Genomic DNA, 16659 nt, shown 5'->3' with positions numbered 1-16659 from the left:
GGAGACAGAGAGGAGACAGAGAGGAGACAGAGAGGCAGAGAGGAGATAGAGAGGAGACAGAGAGGAGGCAGAGAGGAGACAGAGAGGAGACAGAGAGGAGACAGAGAGGAGACAGAGAGGAGACAGAGAGGCAGAGAGGAGACAGAGAGGAGACAGAGAGGAGACAGAGAGGAGACAGAGAGGCAGAGAGGAGACAGAGAGGAGACAGAGAGGAGACAGAGAGGCAGAGAGGAGGCAGAGAGGAGACAGAGAGGAGACAGAGAGGAGACAGAGAGGAGGCAGAGAGGAGACAGAGAGGAGGCAGAGAGAGGAGACAGAGAGGAGGCAGAGAGGAGACAGAGAGGAGGCAGAGAGGAGACAGAGAGGAGACAGAGAGGAGACAGAGAGGAGACAGAGAGGAGACAGAGAGGAGGCAGAGAGGAGACAGAGAGGAGACAGAGAGGAGGCAGAGAGGAGACAGAGAGGAGACAGAGAGGAGGCAGAGAGGAGACAGAGAGGCAGAGAGGAGACAGAGAGGAGACAGAGAGGAGACAGAGAGGAGGCAGAGAGGAGACAGAGAGGAGACAGAGAGGAGACAGAGAGGAGACAGAGAGGAGGCAGAGAGGAGACAGAGAGGAGGCAGAGAGGAGACAGAGAGGAGACAGAGAGGAGACAGAGAGGAGACAGAGAGGAGGCAGAGAGAGGCAGAGAGACAGGAGGAGCAGAGAGGAGACAGAGAGGAGACAGAGAGGCAGAGAGGAGACAGAGAGGAGACAGAGGGAGGCAGAGAGGAGGCAGAGAGGAGACAGAGAGGAGACAGAGAGGAGGCAGAGAGGAGACAGAGAGGAGACAGAGAGGAGACAGAGAGGAGGCAGAGAGGAGACAGAGAGGAGACAGAGAGGAGACAGAGAGGAGACAGAGAGGAGACAGAGAGGAGACAGAGAGGAGACAGAGAGGAGACAGAGAGGAGGCAGAGAGGAGGCAGAGAGGAGACAGAGAGGAGGAGACAGAGAGGAGACAGAGAGGAGACAGAGAGGAGACAGAGAGGAGGCAGAGCAGAGAGGAGACAGAGAGGCAGAGCGGAGACAGAGAGGAGACAGAGAGGAGACAGAGAGGAGACAGAGAGGAGACAGAGAGGAGGCAGAGAGGAGACAGAGAGGAGACAGAGAGGAGACAGAGAGGAGACAGAGAGGAGACAGAGAGGGAGACAGAGAGGAGACAGAGAGGAGACAGAGAGGAGACAGAGGAGACAGAGAGGAGACAGAGAGGAGACAGAGAGGAGACAGAGAGGAGACAGAGAGGAGACAGAGAGGAGACAGAGAGGAGACAGAGAGGAGACAGAGAGGAGACAGAGAGGAGACAGAGAGGAGACAGAGAGGCAGAGAGCAGAGAGGAGACAGAGAGGCAGAGAGGCAGACAGAGAGGGAGACAGAGAGGAGACAGAGAGGAGACAGAGAGGAGACAGAGAGGAGGCAGAGAGGAGACAGAGAGGAGACAGAGAGGAGACAGAGAGGAGACAGAGAGGAGACAGAGAGGAGGCAGAGAGGAGACAGAGAGGAGACAGAGAGGAGACAGAGAGGAGGCAGAGAGGAGACAGAGAGGAGACAGAGAGGAGACAGAGAGGAGGCAGAGAGGAGAGAGAGGAGACAGAGAGGAGGCAGAGAGGAGTGCATCTGGAGAATAGGAGTATGAATATTATAGTTCAATGTGGTCATCAGTTGTCTGACCAGGGACTGGGTCAATGTCTTCCGGTTGACCTTTGACTCCTTACAAGAGGAGTTTGACTGGGTTGGCTTCGCAAAGTAGCCTTGTCCTGTGGTTGTTTGCAGTTGTCCAAAGATAACCTTTGAAAGAGCAACAGAAAATGGGACGACAACTCTTTTACTCTTTATACGACACAAGCGTGAGCCGGTATTGTGTTACTGTCTCCAGGCAGAATCCCAATCTGGCAGTATCAGATTTCCAGGACTCGGGTGAGGCAGAGCTGCTTTGGGAACAACATTAGACCAGACTGTCTGTTTATCTGTCTGTACACAAACACCATGATTACGTGCCCAATGCAGCCCCACAGACCCTGTCCGTTTGTCTTGCTCTCCCATGTCTCCCAAGGCTGAGCCGATCCTTGATCTGATGCAACCAAGATTTTGATTGAACTCTCTCTCTCCCTTTTCAACACAACAGAGACAGGCGTGACGTTCACCTCCATCTTCACCTCTCCTCTTCTCGCTCTCCTCCTCTTCTCCCTCCACCTCCTCAGATATGCCTTTTCATGTGTAGCGCCAAATGGTCCGACCGTGAGAAACACCTGCAGAACGGACAGAAATGATGTCGTTAGCTTGTTGCCATGGTAGGAGGAACTATTGTTGAGTCAACAGTCTAACTGCTGCTGTTAGCTAGCCGCTAGTGAGTCAAGGCAATTCTAATGCACATGCAATTAAACATGTAATTCATAATCAACATTTCAATCCACATGTTCAACAGGGCTGGTAATGACTGCAGCTGCATTCTGAATAGGAATGGAATCTGTACATGGATCTGTTCAACCAGTGATGGAGATGTAACACGAACAACGTTTCTTCTACCATTAAGGCACAATTAGTTGAGCTGTCTGCCTGTATAAGAGATGTAACACAGACAACGTTTCTTCTACCATTAAGGCACAATTAGTTGAGCTGTCTGCCTGTATAAGAGATGCAACACAGACAACGTTTCTTCTACCATTAAGGCACAATTAGTTGAGCTGTCTGCCTGTATAAGAAATGCAACACAAACAACATTAGAACTAAATTAGTACAACATATTGAAATTGGACTGATATATTTGTTCGAGACCCACGTCAACAGAATAAAACATGAAATCACATTATGTACTAAATATGTAGATTTTATTCAATCATATTCATTACTTTTTCTTCTTTACTTTCCTCATTGATACAAATAAGGAAATATTTATGCCTGACTCATACTTCTGGATGAATGGAGATGTTAGACACACAGGTCCTGTCTGACTCATATGTCTGGATGAATGGAGATGTTGGACAAACAGGTCCTGTCTGACTCATACGTCTGGATGAATGGAGATGTTGGACACACAGGTCCTGTCTGACTCATACGTCTGGATGAATGGAGATGTTGGACAAACAGGTCCTGTCTGACTCATACGTCTGGATGAATGGAGATGGATGTTGGACACACAGGTCCCTGTCTGACTCCTACGTCTGGATGAATGGAGATGTTGGACACACAGGTCCCTGTCTGACTCCTACGTCTGGATGAATGGAGATGTTGGACACACAGGTCCCTGTCTGACTCCTACGTCTGGATGAATGGAGATGTTGGACAAACAGGTCCTGTCTGACTCATACGTCTGGATGAATGGAGATGTTGGACAAACAGGTCCTGTCTGACTCATACGTCTGGATGAATGGAGATGTTGGACAAACAGGTCCTGTCTGACTCATACGTCTGGATGAATGGAGATGTTAGACACACAGGTCCTGTCTGACTTATACGTCTGGATGAATGGAGATGTTGGACAAACAGGTCCTGTCTGACTTATACGTCTGGATGAATGGAGATGTTGGACACACAAGGTCCCTGTCTGGATGAATGGAGATGTTGGACACACAGGTCCCTGTCTGACTCATACGTCTGGATGAATGGAGTTGTTGGACACACAGGTCCCTGTCTGACTCATACGTCTGGATGAATGGAGTTGTTGGACACACAGGACAGGCAGGTGAGGTGACACACAGATGAGGTGTTGTTGTGAACATCAACATACTGTATTACTGTACAGCTAAGACAAGATGAGGTAAACACTGGTGCCCCAAGCTCCTCACACGTTGTCATGGTAATATAGTCTCCTATAAAAAAAGAATAACCTGAGGGCTCTGAACAGTTGTCATGGTAATATAGTCTCCTATAGACACCAGTATAACCTGAGGGTTCTGAACAGTTGTCATGGTAATATAGGCTCCTTGAGACAACAGTATAACCTGAGGGTTCTGAACAGTTGTCATGGTAATATAGTCTCCTATAGACAAATGTATAACCTGAGGGTTCAGAACAGTTGTCATGGTAATATAGTCTCCTATAGACACCAGTATAACCTGAGGGTTCAGAACAGTTGTCATGGTAATATAGTCTCCTATAGACACCAGTATAACCTGAGGGTTCAGAACAGTTGTCATGGTAATATAGGCTCCTTGAGACACCAGTATAACATGAGGGTTCAGAACAGTTGTCATGGTAATATAGGCTCCTTGAGACAACAGTATAACCTGAGGGTTCTGAACAGTTGTCATGGTAATATAGTCTCCTATAGACAAATGTATAACCTGAGGGTTCAGAACAGTTGTCATGGTAATATAGTCTCCTATAGACACCAGTATAACCTGAGGGTTCAGAACAGTTGTCATGGTAATATAGGCTCCTTGAGACACCAGTATAACCTGAGGGTTCAGAACAGTTGTCATGGTAATATAGGCTCCTTGAGACACCAGTATAACCTGAGGGTTCAGAACAGTTGTCATGGTAATATAGGCTCCTTGAGACAACAGTATAACCTGAGGGTTCAGAACAGTTGTCATGGTAATATAGGCTCCTTGAGACACCAGTATAACCTGAGGGTTCAGAACAGTTGTCATGGTAATATAGGCTCCTTGAGACACCAGTATAACCTGAGGGTTCAGAACAGTTGTCATGGTAATATAGGCTCCTTGAGACACCAGTATAACCTGAGGGTTCAGAACAGTTGTCATGGTAATATAGGCTCCTTGAGACAACAGTATAACCTGAGGGTTCTGAACAGTTGTCATGGTAATATAGGCTCCTTGAGACAACAGTATAACCTGAGGGTTCTGAACAGTTGTCATGGTAATATAGGCTCCTTGAGACAACAGTATAACCTGAGGGTTCTGAACAGTTGGACAGTGGATCTCTGTTCGTGTTTTTACTACGCTTCAGTTGTTTTTATACATTTCTTAAGGACTGGAAGACCAGCTCCTGGAGGGCTAAAATACATCCTTATCAAAACAAATCAAACAGTTGGGAGCAGAATGCAAACACATTGGAACCTAGACCGGACCCTGAAATGAATTTCTTAGTAAAGTTCATTTTTGTAGTCTTTTTTTTAGGCCTCTTTTAAGGCGTTCAAGTCCTCCCAACATGAAGGGTGCCTTTCTGATCTTTATGGTCTGGACTTAACATCACTACTATATGCCCTGTTCTACAGTGTTGCTTACTAGGGCTGGCTGCATCAGCCTGTTAAGTACTGTAACTGCCTTGCCAAACACTGAGCGTGAGTAACGCATGCCTCGCCTTCAGAGTCGATACACTTAACAGGCTTGTGTTGCTGCGTGTGTGTGTGTGTGTCTGTGTGTGTGTGTGTCTGTGTGTGTGTGTGTCTGTGTGTGTGCGTGTGTCTGTGTGTGTGTGTGTCTCTGTGTGTGTGTGTGTGTGTGTGTGTGTGTGTGTCTGTGTGTGTGTCTGTTTGTGTGCGTGTGTCTGTGTGTGTGTGTGTGTGTGTGTGTGTGTGTGTGTGTGTGTCTGTGTGTGTGTGTGTGTGTGTGTGTGTGTGTGTGTGTGTGTGTGTGTGTGTGTGTGTGTGTGTGTGTGTGTGTGTGTGTGTGTGTGTGTGTGTGTGTGTGTGTGTGTGTGTGTGTGTGTGTGTCTGGTTGTGTGTGTATGTGTGTGTGTCTGTGTGTGTGTGTGATGCCCTTGTGTTTTGACATACCTGTCACAGTGGTCACACTTAAAAGGCTTTGCACCCGTGTGTTTGCGGTAGTGTCTCGTCAGCTCATCGCTCCGGGCGAACCGCCACTCACAGCCCTCCCATGAGCACTTGTAGGGCTTCTCACCTGAGGACAGGAACAAACACTCCTGTTCAGTACTCATTCACCAATCACACGCATGTTTAACACTTATCCACCAATCATACGGATGGTTATAGCAAGCATCCACCAATCCCACCGCCCCCATCTCACGTATTAGAGCCTGATTATTACCACCTGGGTAAAGTGATATAACCATTAGAGTTTATGATGAACAGGATCGACGTTGTACAGAGCGGCTGCATGGCACCATCAAATCAAACATTAACATTGGGCTCAGTCAACTAGATGGGGGCATATTCCCACCGTACTGTGTTTCACATGCAGCTAAGTTGATAGGAGACTTCCATTTAGGAGTGTGTGTGTCTGTAGCAGCAGACTGGCCATCTGGCATTTCGGGCAAATGCCAGAAGAGCTGGTCCATTTTTTGCCCATTGGGCCTATCTGACTTGGGTTTTTTTTGCGCAAAATAATAATTTCTCAAATAATGGGCGTCTTAAGGAAAACATGAGCCGCTGTGTTAGAAACGCCATGGCTGATTCTGGTGCCAGTCTGCCCCTGTGTGTGTGTGTGTGTGTGTGTGTGTGTGTGTGTGTGTGTGTGTGTGTGTGTGTGTGTGTGTGTGTGTGTGTGTGTGTGTGTGTGTGTGTGTGTGTGTGTGTGTGAGAGAGAGAGACACACATTACATTACATGTTAGGTGTGTGTGTGTGTGTGTGTGTGTAGTGTGTTTTCATGGATGTGGAGGAGTTCCCAGTGGTCTCTTATCCTGCTGAACGGGCAGAAACGAAAAGGAGGAGAAGAGGAGGAGGAGAGGGGCAGGGATACTGGTGGGAGGTGTGTAGTAATTAGGCCAATGGTGTTGCTTAATGGGAGTTACTCTATATTTACAATCTGCCAGCTGCCTCCCTCTCTAAGGAGATGTCACACACATCCACCAATCATCCCAACTAGACCGCATAACACAGACATCAGACTAAATACAGTCTCATAGAGACATCAGATTAAATAAAGTCTCATAGAGACATCAGACTAAATACAGTCTCATAGAGACATCAGACTAAATACAGTCTCATAGAGACATCACAAGGAAAAACCCTGTCCTAACCCGGACGACGCTGGGCCAATTGTGTGCATCAGCCTTGTGTGCATCAGCCTGGGATCGAACCCGGATCTGTAGTGACCACCTTTAGCACCGCGATGCAGTGCCTTAGACCGCTGTGCCACTCAGGAGGGCAAAGCTTTTAAGTAGTTGATGACATGTGTGTCAGTGTTTGTTGGTTTGTACTAGTCTACAACACTATATATAATCTATATACTATAATATAACCTATATAATATATATATATATATATATATATATATATATATATACTATATTATAAATACTATAATATAACCTATATAATATATATACTATAATATAACCTATATAATATATATATATACTATATTATAAATACTATAATATAACCTATATAATATATATACTATAATATAACCTATATAATATCATCTATATACTATAATATAACTTATATAACATAACCTTTATAATATAATATATATATAGTATAATATAACCTATATAATATCATCTACATACTATAATATAACCTACATAATATAATATCCTCTATATACTATAATATAACTTATATTATATAACCTATATAATATATATACTATAATATAACCTACATAATATAATATAATCTATATACTATAATATAACTTATATTATATAACTTATATAAAATCATCTATATACTATAACATATAATATAACCTATATAATATATATAATATAATCTAACCTATTTAATATATATACAGTATACTATAATATAACTTATATAATATAGCCTATATAATATATATACTATAATATAACTTATATAATATAGCCTATATAATATATATACTATAATATAACTTATATAATATATCCTATATAATATAACCTATGTAATATATATATATTATAATATAACTTATATGATATAGCCTATATAATATATATAATATAACCTATATAATATACTATAATATAACTTATATAATATAACCTATATAATATATAAAATACCATATAACCTATATAATATATATACTATAATATAGCGTATATAATATAGCCTATATAATATATATAATATAACCTATATAATATATATAATATAGCCTATATAATATATAATATAACCTATATAATATATATATACTATAATGTAACTTATATAACCTATATAATATATATAATATAACCTATATAATATATATAATATAGCCTATATAATATATTTAATATAACCTATATAATATATATACTATAATATAACTTATATAATATAAAATATATAATATATTTAATATAACCTATATAATATATATATACTATAATGTAACTTATATAACCTATATAATATATATAATATAACCTATTTAATATATATATACAGTATACTATAATATAACTTACATAATATAGCCTATATAGTATATATACTATAATATCACTTATATAATATAGCCTATATAATATATATACTATAACGTATATAATATATATACTATAATATAACGTATATAATATATATACTATAATATAACTTATATAATATATATACTAGAATATAACTTATATAATATATATACTATAATATAACGTATATCCATCCATCGCATCCGCTACAAGACCATGGTGCTTGCCTACGGAGCTGTGAGGGGAACGGCACCTCAGTACCTCCAGGCTCTGATCAGGCCCTACACCCAAACAATGGCACTGCGTTCATCCACCTCTGGCCTGCTCGCCTCCCTACCACTGAGGAAGTACAGTTCCCGCTCAGCCCAGTCAAAACTGTTCGCTGCTCTGGCTCCCCAATGGTGGAACACACTCCCTCACGACGCCAGGACAGCGGAGTCAATCACCACCTTCCGGAGACACCTGAAACCCCACCTCTTTAAGGAATACCTAGGATAGGATAAGTAATCCTTCTCACCCCCCTTAAAATATTTAGATGCACTATTGTAAAGTGGCTGTTCCACTGGATGTCATAAGGTGAATGCACCAATTTGTAAGTCGCTCTGGATAAGAGCGTCTGCTAAATGACTTAAATGTAAATGTAATGTAATGTATATAATATATATACTATAATATAACGTATATAATATATATACTAGAATATAACTTATATAATATATATACTATAATATAACTTATATAATATATATACTATAATATCACTTATATAATATAGCCTATATAATATATATACTATAATATAACTTATATAATATAGCCTATATAATATATATACTATAACGTATATAATATATATACTATAATATAACGTATATAATATATATACTATAATATAACTTATATAATATATATACTATAATATAACTTATATAATATATATACTATAATATCACTTATATAATATAGCCTATATAATATATATACTATAATATAACTTATATAATATAGCCTATATAATATATATACTATAACGTATATAATATATATACTATAATATAACGTATATAATATATATACTAGAATATAACTTATATAATATATATACTATAATATAACTTATATAATATATATACTATAATATAACTTATATAATATATATACTAGAATATAACTTATATAATATATATACTATAATATAACTTATATAATATATATACTATAATATAACTTATACAATATATATAATAGCTCCCCGGTGTGTTTGGATGGTTTAATGAGGCACGGTTTGTTCCAGCAGTTGTCACACGTTTTATATCTCTTCAAGAGCTCCATCCAATCCACATAACACTTGCTTCATCAGCTTTCAGAATGCAATTAAGAAAGGAAGGAAGCATTTTGTGGTTTGCAGTGCTTTTATAATGACCTGCCTGCTATCTCCCCAACCGAGCTGCTGGAGAACGGAAAGGTACATTACCATAATAAAGCAAATGGGATGACGTGTGTCAGCAGGTGAAGATATATTTAGGAGGACTAGCCCCCTCTTCCTCTTGGGGCCAGCCTTCTTTGGTGTTACTCTGATGTTGTCCATAAGGAATTCACTACTCAACTACTTAAAATACCAGAGGCCATTCTTATATTCAGAGGCTAGCTGAGTGGTTGGTAACAGAGGCCATTCTTATATTCAGAGGCTAGCTGAGTGGTAGGTAACAGAGGCCATTCTTATATTCAGAGGCTAGCTGAGTGGTTGGTAACAGAGGCCATTCTTATATTCAGAGGCTAGCTGAGTGGTTGGTAACAGAGGCCATTCTTATATTCAGAGGCTAGCTGAGTGGTAGGCAACAGAGGCCATTCTTATATTCAGAGGCTAGCTGAGTGGTTGGTAACAGAGGCCATTCTTATATTCAGAGGCTAGCTGAGTGGTTGGTAACAGAGGCCATTCTTATATTCAGAGGCTAGCTGAGTGGTTGGTAACAGAGGCCATTCTTATCTTAGAGGATAGCTGAGTGGTAGGCAACAGAGGCCATTCTTATCTTTAGAGGCTAGCTGAGTGGTTGGTAACAGAGGCCATTCTTATATTCAGAGGCTAGCTGAGTGGTTGGTAACAGAGGCCATTCTTATCTTAGAGGATAGCTGAGTGGTAGGCAACAGAGGCCATTCTTATCTTTAGAGGCTACCTGAGAGGTAGGTAACAGAGGCCATTCTTATCTTTAGAGGCTAGCTGAGTGGTAGGCAACAGAGGCATTCATATCTTTAGAGGCTCGCTGAGTGGTTGGTAACAGAGGCCATTCTTATCTTTAGAGGCTAGCTGAGTGGTAGGTAACAGAGGCCATTCTTATCTTTAGAGGCTAGCTGAGTGGTAGGTAACAGAGGCCATTCTTATCTTAGAGGATAGCTGAGTGGTAGGCAACAGAGGCCATTCTTATCTTTAGAGGCTACCTGAGAGGTAGGTAACAGAGGCCATTCTTATCTTTAGAGGCTAGCTGAGTGGTAGGCAACAGAGGCATTCATATCTTTAGAGGCTCGCTGAGTGGTTGGTAACAGAGGCCATTCTTATCTTTAGAGGCTAGCTGAGTGGTTGGTAACAGAGGCCATTCTTATCTTTAGAGGCTAGCTGAGTGGTTGGTAACAGAGGACATTCTTATATTTAGAGGCTAGCTGAGTGGTTGGTAAGAAAGCCCATTCTTATCTTTACAGGCTAGCTTTGTGGTGGGTAACAGAGGTACAAGGTGTGTAACAGAATACTTATCACTCACATCCAACTCATTCCCCAAAACAGGTTCACATTTACCCTATCCTCCCCTCTCCTCTAGCCCCATCCTCCTCTCTCCTCTAGCCCCATCCTCCCCTCTCCTCTAGCCCCATCCTCCCCTCTCCTCTAGCCCCATCCTCCCTCTCCTCTAGCCCCATCCTCCATTCTCCTCCAGCCCCAACCTCCCCTCTCCTCTAGCCCCATCCTCCCCTCTCCTCTAGCCCCATCCTCCCCTCTCCTCTAGCCCCATGCTCCTCTGCCCCTCTAGCCCCATCCTCCCCACTCCTCTAGCCCATCCTCCTCTCTCCTCTAGCCCCATCCTCCTCTGTCCTTCCCTCTCCTCCTCTGTCCTCTCCTCTCCTCTCTTCCTCTGTCCTTTCCTCTAGCCCCATCCTCCGCTCTCACCTGTCCTTTCCTCTCCTCTAGTTCCATCCTCCTCTGTCCTTTCCTCTAGCCCCATCCTCCTCTGCCCTCTCCTCGAGCCCCATCCTCCTCTCTCCTCTAGCCCCATCCTCTCCTCTGTCCTTTCCTCTCCTCTGTCCTTTAATCTCCTCTAGCCCCATCCTCCCCTCTCCTCTCCTCTGTCCTTTCCTCTCCTCTAGCCCCATCCTCTCCTCTCCTCTCCTCTCCTCTCCTCTCCTCTCCTCTCCTCTCCTCTCCTCTCCTCTCCTCTGTCCTTTCCTCTCCTCTCCTCTGTCCTTTCCTCTCCTCTAGCCCCATCCTCCCCTCCCCTCTCCTCTGTCCTCTCCTCTCCTCTAGCCCCATCCTCTCCTCTGTCATTTCCTCTCCTCTAGCCCCACCCTCCCCTCTGTCCTTTCCTCTCCTCAAGCCGCATCCTCCCCTCTGTCCTTTCCTCTCCTCTAGCCCCATCCTCTCCTCTCCTCTGTCCCTTCCTCTCCTGTAGCCCCATCCTCCCCTCTCCTCTGTCTTTTCCTCTCCTCTAGCCCCATCCTCTCATCTGTCATTTCCTCTCCTGTAGCCCCATCCTCTCCTCTCCTCTGTCCTTTCCTCTCCTCTAACCCCATCCTCTCCTCTCCTCTGTCCCTTCCTCTCCTGTAGCCCCATCCTCCCCTCTCCTCTGTCTTTTCCTCTCCTCTAGCCCTATCCTCTCCTCTGTCCTTTCCTCTCCTGTAGCCCCATCCTCTCCTCTCCTCTGTCCTTTCCTCTCCTCTAGCCCCATCCTCTCATCTGTCATTTCCTCTCCTGTAGCCCCATCCTCCCCTCTCCTCTGTCCTTTCCTCTCTTCTAGCCCCATCCTCCCCTCGGTCATTTCCTCTCCTCTAGCCCCATCCTCCCCTCTGTCCTTTCCTTTCCTGTAGCCCCATCCTCTCCTCTGTCCTTTCCTCTGTCCTTTCCTTTCCTGTAGCCCCATCCTCCCCTCTCCTCTGTCTTTTCCTCTCCTCTAGCCCTATCCTCTCCTCTGTCCTTTCCTCTCCTGTAGCCCCATCCTCTCCTCTCCTCTGTCCTTTCCTCTCCTGTAGCCTCATCCTCCCCTCTGTCCTTTCCTCTCCTGTAGCCCCATCCTCCCCTCTCCTCTCCTTTCCTCTGTCCTTTCCTCTCCTCTAGCCTCATCCTCCCCTCTGTCCTTTCCTCTCCTGTAGCCCCATCCTCCCCTCTCCTCTCCTTTCCTCTGTCCTTTCCTCTCCTCTAGCCCCATCCTCCCCTCTGTAATTTCCTCTCCTGTAGCCCTCTCCTCTCCTCTCCTCTCCTCTCCTCTCCTCTCCTCTCCTCTCCTTTCCTCTCCTCAAGCCATATCCTCCCCTCTCCTCTCCTCTAGCCTTAAAAACAAGAGAGGCAGATTTAGGTCTGGCCCACTCCCTCCCTTCCTCACACCGGCCAATTATAGTCCCGGGAGGCATGGATGCCTGACTCAGTCTCCTAGCAACCGGGTAAGGGATGAAACACGAGGAGGAGGCAGCTAGTGCAGCTGGCTGGATCTGGCATTGGCAGCACACGCCGCTGTGCCACAAGCCAATTACCACTCACGCTGGCAGAAGAGAATGCAGTTGCCTAGCAACCTGCACTGTAACGCTGTACATTCTTGATGGGGGTAGGGGGTGTGGTGGTTGTGAGGGGGGAGGCATAGTGGAGACAGCATCGATACAGGCTGAGACCAGTGCCTAGAGCACAGAAGATAACCACTCCAGCTACACACTCCTCCATTGATACGCTATGGTTGCCTAGCAACACACACACACAACCCAGCCTCTCAGGTGGCTGAGTTGTGGTTAACTGCATTTCCTCCATTAGCTGGAGATGGACCGGGGTATCGTGGTCTCTGAGGTCATTATGGGGGCACTGGGAAAGCACTTTACAGACCAGTACTACTCACTCCTACAAGTTTACTGTTACACTAGTCAATGCTGGCTCCCTTTATATGAGCAGAGAGGGAGAGTGTGTGGGTGTGTGTGCATGTGTGTGAGAGAAAGGGAGAGATGGAGGAGACAGAGAGAGGAAGGGAGGAGGCAGGATAGAGAGGGAGAGTGTGTGGGTGTGTGTGAGAGAAAGGGAGAGATGGAGGAGACATAGAGAGGAAGGGAGGAGGCAGGACAGAGAGGGAGAGTGTGTGGGTGTGTGTGCATGTGTGTGAAAGAAAGGGAGAGATGGAGGAGACAGAGAGAGGAAGGGAGGAGGCAGGACAGAGAGGGAGAGTGTGTGGGTGTGTGTGAAAGAAAGGGAGAGATGGAGGAGACAGAGAGAGGAGGGGAGGAGGCAGGACAGAGAGGGAGAGTGTGTGGTGTGTGTGAGAGAAAGGGAGAGATGGAGGAGACAGAGAGAGGAGGGGAGGAGGCAGGACAGAGAGGGAGAGTGTGTGGGTGTGTGTGAAAGAAAGGGAGAGATGGAGGAGACAGAGAGAGGAGGGGAGGAGGCAGGACAGAGAGGGAGAGTGTGTGGGTGTGTGTGAGAGAAAGGGAGAGATGGAGGAGACAGAGAGAGAGGGGAGGAGGCAGGACAGAGAGGGAGAGTGTGTGGTGTGTGTGAGAGAAAGGGAGAGATGGAGGAGACAGAGAGAGGAGGGGAGGAGGCAGGACAGAGAGGGAGAGTGTGGGTGTGTGTGCATGTGTGTGAGAGAAAGGGAGAGATGGAGGAGACAGAGAGAGGAGGGGAGGAGGCAGGACAGAGAGGGAGAGTGTGTGGGTGTGTGTGAGAGAAAGGGAGAGATGGAGGAGACAGAGAGAGGAGGGGAGGAGGCAGGACAGAGAGGGACGTGTTTTACTCTTCCCCTCTTCAAAATCGAATTGCACAATTCCTTATCTGCGTTCAAACCTCCATTCATAAAACTCACTGCAGGGACGTGTAATTTCCACAAAGTCTGCTTGATTCCAGCTCTATTGTTAATCTCTTCTCTGTCAGTCATTTATGGGAATAACAAGTGAAGAAAAGAGGGGTTTGAGTAACACCGTCTCTTAAGTCATGTCCTGATGATTGAACGAGTGGAGGCCCATGGCACTATGTCTCAGACTGAAGTGTTCCTACCTCTCCTCCTCAGTGCTCGGTCCCTGTCTTGGTGCTGTCAGTGGCTAAAGTAACTATTTCAGCTAGCTGTAACAGTGACCCTGTGCTTTTAGAGCCAGCATGTCACGTGTTTACGGACATATTCAATCAATCCCTATACCAGTCTGCTGTCCCCACATGCTTCAAGAGGGCCACCATTGTTCCTGTTCAAAGGAGGCTAAGGTAACTGAGCTAAACGATTACCGCCCCGTAGCACTCACTTCCGTCATCATGAAGTGCTTTGAGAGACTAGTCAAGGACCATATCACCTCCACCCTACCTGACACCCTAGACCCACTCCAATTTGCTTACCGCGCAAATAGGTCCACAAACGATGCAATCTCAACCACACTGCACACTGCCCTAACCCATCTGGACAAGAGGAATACCTATGTGAGAATGCTGTTCATCGACTACAGCTCGGCATTCAACACCATAGTACCCTCCAAGCTCGTCATCAAGCTCGAGACCCTGGGTCTCGACCCCGCCCTGTGCAACTGGGTACTGGACTTCCTGACGGGCCACCCCCAGGTGGTGAGGGTAGGCAACAACATCTCCACCCCGCTGATCCTTAACACTGGGGCCCCACAAGGGTGCGTTCTGAGCCCTCTCCTGTACTCCCTGTTCACCCACGACTGCGTGGCCACGCACGCCTCCAACTCAATCATCACGTTTGCGGACGACACAACAGTGGTAGGCTTGATTACCAACAACGACGAGACGGCCTACAGGGAGGAGGTGAGGGCCCTCGGAGTGTGGTGTCAGGAAAATAACCTTACACTCAACGTCAACAAAACTAAGGAGATGATTGTGGACTTCAGGAAACAGCAGAGGGAACACCCCCCTATCCACATCGATGGAACAGTAGTGGAGAGGGTAGTAAGTTTTAAGTTCCTCGGCGTACACATCACAGACAAACTGAATTGGTCCACTCACACAGACAGCATCGTGAAGAAGGCGCAGCAGCGCCTCTTCAACCTCAGGAGGCTGAAGAAATTCGACACTGACTCAACTCCAGCCACTTTAATAATGGGAATTGATGGGAAATGATGTAAAATATATCACTAGCCACTTTAAACAATGCTACCTTATAATGTTACTTACCCTACATTATTCATCTCATATGCATACGTATATACTGTATATACTCTATATCATCTACTGCATCCTTACGTAATACATGTATCACTAGCCACTTTAACTATGCAACTTTGTTTACATACTCATCTCATATGTATATACTGTACTCGATACCATATACTGTATCTTGCCTATGCTGCTCTGTACCATCACTCATTCATATATCCTTATGTACATATTCTTTATCCCCTTACACTGTGTATAAGACAGTAGTTTTGGAATTGTTAGTTAGATTACTTGTTGGTTATTACTGCATTGTCGGAACTAGAAGCACAAGCATTTCGCTACACTCACATTAACATCTGCTAACCATGTGTATGTGACAAATAAAATTAGATTTGATTTGATTTAACAGTACAGGTGGACTGAGATGTTTCTAACTCTCCTCACTCTGTCACTGTCTTGGTGTTTTATGTCTCTGAGTGACTAAAACAACTGTTCCAGCTATATCCCTCACTCTCGTTCACGTGTTCCAGCTATATCCCTCACTCTCTTTCACGTGTTCCAGCTATATCCCTCACTCTCTTTCACGTGTTCCAGCTATATCCCTCACGCTCGTTCACGTGTTCCAGCTATATCCCTCACGCTCGTTCACGTGTTCCAGCTATATCCCTCACTCTCTTTCACGTGTTCCAGCTATATCCCTCACTCTCATTCACGTGTTCCAGCTATATCCCTCACTCTCTTTCACGTGTTCCAGCTATATCCCTCACTCTCTTTCACGTGTTCCAGCTATATCCCTCACTCTCTTTCACGTGTTCCAGCTATATCCCTCACTCTCTTTCACGTGTTCCAGCTATATCCCTCACTCTCTTTCACATGTTCCAGCTATATCCCTCACTCTCTTTCACGTGTTCCAGCTATATCCCTCACGCTCATTCACGTGTTCCAGCTATATCCCTCACTCTCTTTCACGTGTTCCAGCTATATCCCTCACTCTCTTTCACGTGTTCCAGCTATATCCCTCACTCTCTTTCACG

At 44.7% G+C, this 16659-nt stretch overlaps 1 protein-coding gene across 2 annotated transcripts in view; it reads right to left on the bottom strand.

The window, feature by feature from the left end:
• Window positions 1-1409: 1409 nt before the first annotated feature.
• The window catches only part of LOC118381157 (Krueppel-like factor 7), a 96314-nt gene continuing 81064 nt past the window's right edge, over window positions 1410-16659 (bottom strand). For both annotated transcript variants that reach the window (XM_052516562.1, XM_052516561.1), the window contains 2 exons: window positions 5716-5839; window positions 1410-2284 (listed from right to left, as the gene is read on the bottom strand). In XM_052516562.1, the coding sequence (XP_052372522.1) occupies window positions 2233-2284; window positions 5716-5839 (176 nt within the window). In that variant the 3' untranslated portion in view covers window positions 1410-2232. The remainder of the gene's footprint in view (window positions 2285-5715; window positions 5840-16659) is intronic.

This window comes from Oncorhynchus keta, unplaced genomic scaffold (genome assembly GCF_023373465.1).
Source record: "Oncorhynchus keta strain PuntledgeMale-10-30-2019 unplaced genomic scaffold, Oket_V2 Un_scaffold_5147_pilon_pilon, whole genome shotgun sequence".
Taxonomy (NCBI): domain Eukaryota; kingdom Metazoa; phylum Chordata; class Actinopteri; order Salmoniformes; family Salmonidae; genus Oncorhynchus; species Oncorhynchus keta.
This window is presented reverse-complemented; position numbering and strand designations above follow the sequence as displayed.